Source organism: Ciona intestinalis, unplaced genomic scaffold, assembly GCF_000224145.3.
Source record: "Ciona intestinalis unplaced genomic scaffold, KH HT000339.1, whole genome shotgun sequence".
NCBI classification, from domain to species: domain Eukaryota; kingdom Metazoa; phylum Chordata; class Ascidiacea; order Phlebobranchia; family Cionidae; genus Ciona; species Ciona intestinalis.
This window is the reverse complement of record NW_004190660.1, coordinates 1-8,860: the sequence shown is the minus strand read 5'-3', so window position 1 is coordinate 8,860 and position 8,860 is coordinate 1. Positions and strand designations below refer to the sequence as shown.

The 8,860-nt window shown below is 35.8% G+C and overlaps 3 protein-coding genes across 6 annotated transcripts; 1 reads left to right on the top strand and 2 right to left on the bottom strand.

Annotated features, from left to right (window-relative positions):
- Positions 1-856: 856 nt before the first annotated feature.
- tnfa (tumor necrosis factor alpha) lies at positions 857-3,629 on the bottom strand. 3 transcript variants are annotated; one of them, NM_001128107.1, is given in 7 exon segments: positions 869-1,047; positions 1,194-1,528; positions 1,586-1,772; positions 2,192-2,302; positions 2,553-2,616; positions 2,870-2,945; positions 3,349-3,562. In NM_001128107.1, coding segments are annotated over 6 exon segments (939 nt in total). In that variant the 5' UTR covers positions 3,561-3,562; the 3' UTR covers positions 869-1,047; positions 1,194-1,239.
- A 404-nt stretch (positions 3,630-4,033) lies between these two features.
- Positions 4,034-6,140, bottom strand: LOC100184195. The gene is made up of 6 exons (XM_002126667.5): positions 5,853-6,140; positions 5,469-5,532; positions 5,356-5,401; positions 5,164-5,292; positions 4,794-4,950; positions 4,034-4,436 (listed from the first exon to the last, which is right to left on the bottom strand). The coding sequence occupies exons 1-6, from the start codon at positions 6,053-6,055 to the stop codon at positions 4,220-4,222; spliced, it is 816 nt and encodes a 271-aa protein (XP_002126703.1). The 5' UTR covers positions 6,056-6,140; the 3' UTR covers positions 4,034-4,219.
- A 182-nt stretch (positions 6,141-6,322) lies between these two features.
- LOC100181811 lies at positions 6,323-8,467 on the top strand. 2 transcript variants are annotated; one of them, XM_018816584.2, is made up of 7 exons: positions 6,323-6,495; positions 6,558-6,649; positions 6,708-6,780; positions 7,303-7,404; positions 7,465-7,617; positions 7,736-7,991; positions 8,124-8,161. In XM_018816584.2, the coding sequence occupies exons 1-6, from the start codon at positions 6,366-6,368 to the stop codon at positions 7,984-7,986; spliced, it is 801 nt and encodes a 266-aa protein (XP_018672129.1). In that variant the 5' UTR covers positions 6,323-6,365; the 3' UTR covers positions 7,987-7,991; positions 8,124-8,161. The 2 variants fall into 2 exon arrangements, with proteins under 2 accessions (XP_018672129.1, XP_026695301.1); XM_026839500.1 differs by having other exon boundaries at positions 7,736-8,467.
- The last annotated feature ends 393 nt before the right edge of the window (positions 8,468-8,860 follow it).

The following is an 8,860-nucleotide window of genomic DNA, read 5'->3' as shown; positions in this document are numbered from 1 at the left end:
TGGCTTGACGCACATGCCTATTGTAATTGCTGGCATTGATTTAAATAACCTTAACCCGAGACATTTAAATAATAGGCAATATACATCAGCCCAATACTATTGATCTGGAACCGACCCTAATAAACATTCGAAGCAACCAAGAGAGTAACCTTTGTCTTTGTCACGCGATACTCCGAAAGCGGAACCAACACATTCAATTTAATAACAACAAGCTCTTTGTTGGTTACTAACAATCAAATAGGCGTTGGGTAAATAACAGGGTATGTTGTATTAACACACGGGCGTAATTTTCTGTCGTAAGAATTGTACATGCAACATGCCATACAGTGCTATGGGGTACGATGGGACATCGTTAGCACATAATATCCTGAACGTGTTTTAAACAATTAACAACGGCCTGTATAGTCGCAACGGGGATACGGTTTTGTAATTCTTTGAATATTTTTTTGTTTACTACAAAATGGGACAAGAAAATAGAATGAAAAGCTTAGGTGTTCCATCTTCCCCACTCTATACTATATAAATTATATTAAATCGGTGTATTGCAGGTGTAAGCATAAATTAAAATTGCTAAAAATGTAAATTTACACAATGAATATTACTGTTATATATAACTTTGCCTGCAATTATACAACGTGTAAAAACATATATGGACTACGTTCTTCAAAACATGCCAATATATTACATATGTTTGGTGTAGTTATAAACACCTTATCTTGCGGTGTAATTTATAATACACATAGCGACCATTTGCACCTCTAACGTACGTGGTTATCCATTAATTTGTTCTTCGTTTATACCGTCTTGCTCTCACACATCTCACAAAATAAGTTTTTGTATTCCAAATCACAAAATGGCTTCACACATGTTTTTTTATTCAATTTGCGCAAACGTCTGGCATTTACACGCGATTTTTAATGCTCTACAAAGGCATGAATTATGTTGTACAAAACTAGTAAGTGCATTCAAAAAAACCATTTACATTTCTATTACATCTTCGTTACTATGTATCCGAAGAGAAAAAAAACGTGTAGTAGGGTGGGGAGACGGGACACCTTCAGCACATAATATCCTGATCGTGTTTCAATTAACAACGGTCTATGGGAGGCGTGGAGATACGATTTTATAATTCTTGTTCTTTAGTGTTCCTTTTTGTTTACTGCCAAATGGGACGAGAAAATAGAATGGAAAAGTGTACCATCTTCCCCAACCCTACTATATGTTATATTATTATTCTATTTATAACATAAATATTCCAAAGAATGTTTCTGTGCTGGTCCAGCCTACTTTCATATACTTTGGCATATGGTAAAACGGTTGAATGTGATCTCCTTTTTCCAGTTTAAAAATACCTGTTGTGTGCAGTGTTTGAAACCCAACGTTTGTTTTAGATTCTGACCCTCTTCGTTTTCTGTGATGAGCTATAAAAACGCCACAATCTCTTGTTTCGGTGCTTTTCATTAATATTTCGATGCTGCTGTCCCCTGAGCTTTTGTGTACCATATGTGTCAGCATACAATTCCCGATTCTAATGCAGAAAGTTATTTAAACGCTTAAACTCGAAGTCAAATAAAAAATAGTTGAACTTTCGCCTCTAATCGGTTCTTCCATCTCAGAAGGCTTATTTCTTATGAAAGTGGTGTGCATGTAAACCAAGTACTGTCCAGTGCCTTGAATTTGCAAGCCAGATTCGTTCATGTATGTCAAACCGTCAACGTAACAAAAAGCAGCCCCGATTTCCGTGTTCCAAGATAACGCTCGACTGCAGTTTGCTGCAAACACAGTAATTAATCGGAGCCGAACGTCAGCTGGTATGATAATCACGTTTTTGTAGTTTTGCATTCACATATAGTAGGGTGGGGAAAGATGGGACACCTTTTCAATCTATTTTCTCCTCCAATTTAGTAGTAAACAAACATTCAACGATATTTTATAAAACTTTATCCTCACGGCTCCCATAGATCGTTGTTAATTGTTTAAAACACAATCAGGATATTTGGTTATTATGTGTGAAAGGTGTCCCATCTTCCCCCACCTTAATATATCTTATAGCGTGCAGCATATACTATACGCAGTTTACCCATTCACTCATCCATTCATATATTGACTCATTCATTCATATACTCGCTCTTTCATTCACTCATTTATTCATTCATTCATCATACGATCTAAAGAATGGAGGGCGACTTACTGGTTTTTAATGGCGGTCCATTTGATTGTCCTATAGTCATAAAAGCTTTTGGTCGATGAGAGGTCTCTACCATCTTACGTAAGGTTTTTAACTTTTGGTCAAATTGTTGTTCTGGTAGAAAAATATATCTTATGGTTATTCAACCTTCATTAAAAGCAAACACTATATATTATATTATAGCTTTGTGTGACCAAGTTAGGAGAGTATATAGTAGGGTGGGATATATTTACAAAGTAAGCCCTTGCTAATTGTTCAAGCATGGTCAGGAAATGTGGGTTTTAGGTGCAAATTGTATCCCATCTTACCCCGCAGTACTATAACAGTAAAATGAAGTTTATGAGGTATGTTTTAATGAACGTACTTGGGTGTATAAAGTATCTTCCAAGTCTGCTGTTGAGACCAGTGGTATATTCCTTCTTTATTATCTGAAGAAGCGAAACTGTTTTATTTATGCGATTCAAAATCTTTATTTAATTTATAGTATAGGTTAGGGTAAGATGGGACATGTTTTCATTCTATTTTCTTGTCGCATTTGGTGGTAAACAAAGAATATTAATCGAATTATATAACCGTATCGTTACGACTCTTGAAGAGCGTTGTTAATTGTTTAAAACACGATAAGGGATATTATATAATATGTGATAAAGGTGTCCCATCTACACCCACAGTACTATATACCTGTTGTATTTCATCGTCGGAAAACAAACGTTGGTGTTTGTTACTCGGCCTACCGCATTGACCTCGTTTAGAAATGCTAAAACAAATAGAACACGATGGTTTTGTAGTTTAGTACGGTAAATATGGAATTTATTACTAATATATAATAGGATAGGGAAAGATGGGACACCTTTAGCACATATTAACCAAATATCCTGATAGTGTTTTAAACAGTTAATAACGGTCTATGAGAGTCGTGAGGATACGGTTTCATAATTCTTTTAATGTTCTTTGTTTACTACCAAATAGGACGAGAAAATAAAATGAAAGGTGTCCCATCTTCCCCCACCCTACTATACTAATGAATACATAATACAGCATCACAATAATGTGTAGTAGTAGTAGTAGTAGTATAGTAGTATTACTACCGTACGAATAAATGTGTAGTATTACTGTACTGTATTAATATAATTATGAAGCACCTTGCTTTTTATCTGTACCTGCTGTGACCGCATTCGTTTTGGCAACTTTCGTTCATGTTTGCATCGAAACAACATTTCATGCACATTATTTCGTCGTCCAATCTTTCTGAAACCTTTTTGGTTTCCTTTAATTTGTTGTTCATCATTACCCAAATCATTATAATTAAAGTGATTTGGGTCAGTAGAGAGATTCCAGTTGGTATTGTCAATATAGACGACAAGGACTGCATATTTTTATTCGTAGCCTATATCTGTAAAGCTAATATCGAGACATGTTTAAATACTTATAAACACCAACATACTAATTAAACCTTGCTTATGAAAACTCTTGTTTTTTTTATGCTAAAACTATATGCTTCACTGCTTACGCTGACAGTACATTTAGCAACTCCGCAATTCAGCGTGCACTGCCTGGGCGAAGAGCAGACATTTGAGCTTTCTGTTTGTATGCGAGCAGACTCTCGCGGTAATAAGGGATTTCCCAGTTTCTAAATTTCGCCAAACACAAAAATGTCTCGTTTAGCTTCGACTCTTTGTCGTGCTCAAATACACAATTATCTCTGACGTACGTTGCTGTTGGTGAAATACAATCGCGTAGGAACAAAGCCAGCTTTATAGTTCCTCAAACGACCATGAAAGGTGGTTTCCGCCCTATGTGTTGTCGTTACCCTGGAAATCGATATTAGTTCCTCATTGAACAAAATTTATTTGGTTCCTTATTTATTTTAAATTTATAAGTTCCTTTTGCAAATCAAGTTACCATACACAGGCAATACAGGAAAAAAACAAACAAACAATAACATTGCATCACTAAAAGCAAAAAAATAAAATAAAGAGTTATAAAGTGCAGATTTGCAAATTGTTTCCACCGAAACTACAAGCGCAGATTCTACAGTTTAAATATACCGAAGTAGGTTTCACTCGGATTCGTGCTAACAGACATATAGTCAGGTTTTTCGAGCTCAATGGTTAATCTATTTTCCTTTTCAAGCACATATGTCATCAGCGAATCTAATGTTTGTATTGTATCATCTTCCCCCAAGTCACGTTTTTCACCCAACAGTTCGATCGGAGAATTATTTACTAAAACTTTGTGCGATATGCGCCTGTGTGGGAAGCAAAAATTACATTTTAAGTTCAGTTTCTAAAAAAATTATAATTTCGTAAAATATATAATACGATGGGGGAAGGTGGTGCACCTTTTCATTTTATTTTCTCGTCATACAGGTGGTAGCGACTCCGACAGATCGTTAACAATTGTTTAAAACACGATCAGGATATTTGGATATTATGTGCTAAAGGTGTCCCATCTTCCCCCATAGTACTATACACCTAACACTCGTGTTAACAGATATTTTCTATTAAAAAACACAGAGTTTTTTTGTACATTCGTAAAATAGACCTCTAACACTATTTTTAAAAGAGGTGTGTAAACCCCCAGGTTATCGAAATAGTATAATTACCTGCTACGTGTCCGGGGATTGCCGTTGGTTCGAAACGTGGTGTGAAGGTACATATAATATACGCCTTCAGAATTAACAGTGATATTTCCCCCTGAAACGTCGAACCCTTTACGTGAAGTTGTTCCGGCGCCATTGGCATGCTCCCAAACAACTACGTCTGTGATTAAACGTATCAAAAAAACGAGTTATTTATAAAAATAGCTCTCTATTTTAAAAGAAAGCAGTTTATTCGAAAAAAAAACGGTTTATTTATGGAAAAAGACGATTTGTTTATAAAGAAACGGTTTATTTAAAAAAAAAGTTATAAAAAATCGGTTTATTCATAAAAACGGTTTATTTATAAAAACGGTTTATTTATAAAATTTGCAACCATTTTGATGAGAGTCCTTATTCCACATGTGCAAGTATGGGCGATGTTCGTTCGTTGTTGACAATGCTTTTTCAATTCTTGTTGCCAATGATTGTCCTTTTGCTCTACTTGTTATCACTTGATTAGCCACTACATATGCAACAAATGGATGTTTAAATTGTATATATATCCGCACAGCTAACTCAAACATACCTTTTATTGCGTCCTCGTATTCGTTAGCCGCATGACCACGAATGAACTGGGATAAGAAAAGTTAATATAAAGTATATGATCAAACATAACTTATTCTTATAGCCATGCTATACCTTGTGTAATTCATGTTCGTTATAAAGGTGAGATTTTCCGGAATCTTGATCGTTCGAGCATAGACTGAAATAAAGTGGTACTTGGGTATTTTGCGTAAAATATTTTCGGTTTTGCAAACGCCCGTAGTCTATCTCGTACTAAAGGAACATAGATATTCACTTTTAAATGGTTAATAACTCCAGTAGGGTGGGAGGGTCCATGCGTTGCATTCACTTTTATCGTCCGATTTGGTAGTACGCAAAAAGTATTTATATAACCGTATTCTCACGAATCCAACAGCGCGTTGTTAATCGTTAAAACCCCGACCGATTAGAAACTACGGTTTTTTTATGAGCTAACGATATCCATCTTACCCCACAGTACTATATTGCGTAAATGCTTACTTGGTTTCGCATTGCATTTTCTTGCAACGTTCGCTGTTTTTCCCACAGCATGCCATACAGTTGGTTTCTGCCACCTTTCGTTCAATTTCTTCGTTAATCTTCATATTCTGGTAGTAAAAGCTTGTCAAAAGGCCAAAGAGAAAAATTAAGGCTATCAGCGTACTGAGACTTGTCACAACGTAAAAAACTTTTGTTTTCTCCATGGCAGCAAACAACCAAACTTGCAGCAAAATACGACTAACTTATTTGTAAAAACAAAATCACGAAATAGCACCAGCAGCAAATCGGTCGTTGAGAGAGAGAAGACTTCTTTTACTGCTGTCTCGTTTTACCCGGAGTGGTCCTGTACGTTTTCAAACCACCAAAGAGTGTATACTGATACAAGAAGGGGAAAAAGCATGTTGTTTTACTTCTCGTCTTTTTGAAAGCCTATTAAAAGATTCAGAACAGGTATAGGATTTTGTTTTTGTAGTTTAACGCTGTGGTGTACGCTCCGTAATTAAAAATTTCATAATGCCTTTAGAAAGAAAAATGAATATGAAAATCGCAGTGTTGGTTCTGCTTCATGTCGCCACATTAGCTTTCGCTGTGTTTGCATTGTACGAAGTGCTGGAAAAATCGAGCATAGCGATTCAGCAAATAAGTACGAGACAGCAGCATTAAAAGCGAGGCAAACTGAAACTAATTTGATTCCGTTTTGAACAGGTGGCATTGAAAAAGACTTGGACAGGTTGGTAAATTCGCGACCAATCACTGATAAACCGCAAAGTTTAAGTGAGGACACGGGAAAGAAATCGGTAAATATTAATTTACTTTTTCACACAATTAGTTCTACTCATATTTTACTTTATAAAGAAAGTACGAAAGTTGATAAATCGGTACAAACATACCTGCTCATCTGCCGTATCCCTACATGATACAATGGAAGGTAAATACACTAGCATGTACTTATTGGTTATGTATCGCATTTTTTATCGTTGTAGGCTGTAAATATACGTAGGAAAAATAATTGGAGAAAACGTATATTCTGCACTTTGCTTGCAAATGGCAACCCGAAGTTCATTCACGCGTTAAATCGTCTTTGCAATGTCGCGCATGAACAAATGAAATGTTAACGCAAAGTAGAGAATTTTTTTTTTGGAGCGCTGGTGGTGCCACTGTCTGCCGCTTGGAGTCAGAGGGAGGTGCGCAGGTGGTTTCAAAGTAGAGAAAAAGGTTCCGGGAGTTTGTAAAGCTGCACTGCGCCCTCTATCGGACTGTAACACAACATCATTGCTACCGCTAGGAAGGGTTCAAAATTAAGAGGAAGTAACGCGCCAAAAGTAATGAGAAAACATTTTCGAAGAGGAAATTTATTTGTATCTTAATTGGAAGTGTGTAACATTTTATCAATACCCACCGAATATTTCTAAAATGAGCATAATATAACTACCGACCTTGTTTATTTTAGTTATTCGATCCATGATTTCGAACGGAAAAATTCAGCATTCCCGTGAATTAACTGACTTTCGAAGACCTCGCGCTTACGTCATTTTGGATTCAGATCAACACAGTATGTTTGTTGTACAGTTTTTTCCTCATCAGTATACAAACTATTTGTATTATTAAATAGTTCGCTACGGAAAAGTAAACTGGACGGTGCAAACCGCAACGAAAAGTTACTTGTGTAAAGGCGTCCAACTCAAAGAAGGAGTTCGCATAAAAATCCCCCTGACTGGGTTCTATTACGTCTACAGTCAACTAGTGTTTTCACATAAAAGCAATGGTAAGCAAAACTGTCTTTTTAGTATACTGAGACTATATAGAGAAAATATTTAGAGCTACAAAGTTAAGTGCTGTGCCGTTTAAACTCATGTTAAGTAACTTATTGTATGTACAAATAGGTTTACACCGTCACGTTACGAAGTGGAAAAGTGCTTTTATTCACGAGTCATACACCCGGCAAGAACAAACTATTATGGAGAATAATTATTACCCAACAAATGAGAAAGGAACTCAAAGTTCTTTCCATGGTACAGTTATTGAGTTAAGGGCGGGCGAAGAAATATGGGTTCATGTGCAAATGGATCCGGGCAGTTTACTAAAAAGGGAACACGACACATCCAATTTCTTTGGAGTTCATATGGTTTCTTAAAGTATATAAGTTAAGTGGACAAGAATAACTGTTCGGTAAAAAGTAATGGAAGTTTGAGCTTGAGCTTTTCGTAAGCAGTATAGCATTTAACCGGTAACCATGAGGTTTTTGGTTCAGTTGATACGCCGCTGTCATACAGTAGGGTGGGGGAAGATGGGACACCTTTAGCACATAATATCAAAATATCCTGATCGTGTTTAAACAATTAACAACGGTCTAAGGAAGTCGCGAGGTTAGGGTTTTATAATTATTTAAATGTTCCATGTTTAATACTAAGTTGAACGAGAAAATAGAACGAAAATATGTCCCATCTTCCCCCACCCTACTATATATGCCAAAAAATCGCCACTATCACATACGAGGTTTACTAATTATGTAGATATCACCTATGCACTTATATTAAGTTTCTATTAAACATGTTCATTGCAAATAGTTTTGTAACCACTGTTTTATAATAAAAAATAAAAGGAAAACAGCATCATGTGAGTGGATTTTGGAACTGCCTGAATTGCACAACAATAACATTGTGATAATCGCATATACTGTTTTAAACAGGTGTTTATTACGCAATAAAGTTGAAATAAGTTACGTTTTCCCACAGAAATAAAAAAGAATAGAACGCGCATCTCTAATGTCGGTAAAGGAGAGAGGTGATACACTCTCTCTTTTTCACGACTCGTACCCGTTTACTATTGTAGTCAATGGAAGCCAGGGCGTTTAATGTAGTTTTTCTTCGTTTTTTGACTTAATTTAAGTTTATAGGGAAAAACAACTATTTCCAAACATATATATATTTCTAACAAACTGTTTGTTTTAACGTTATTAATTAAATTTATAAAATAATTCATTTTCCTAAACAAGCGCTAAAGTGTAA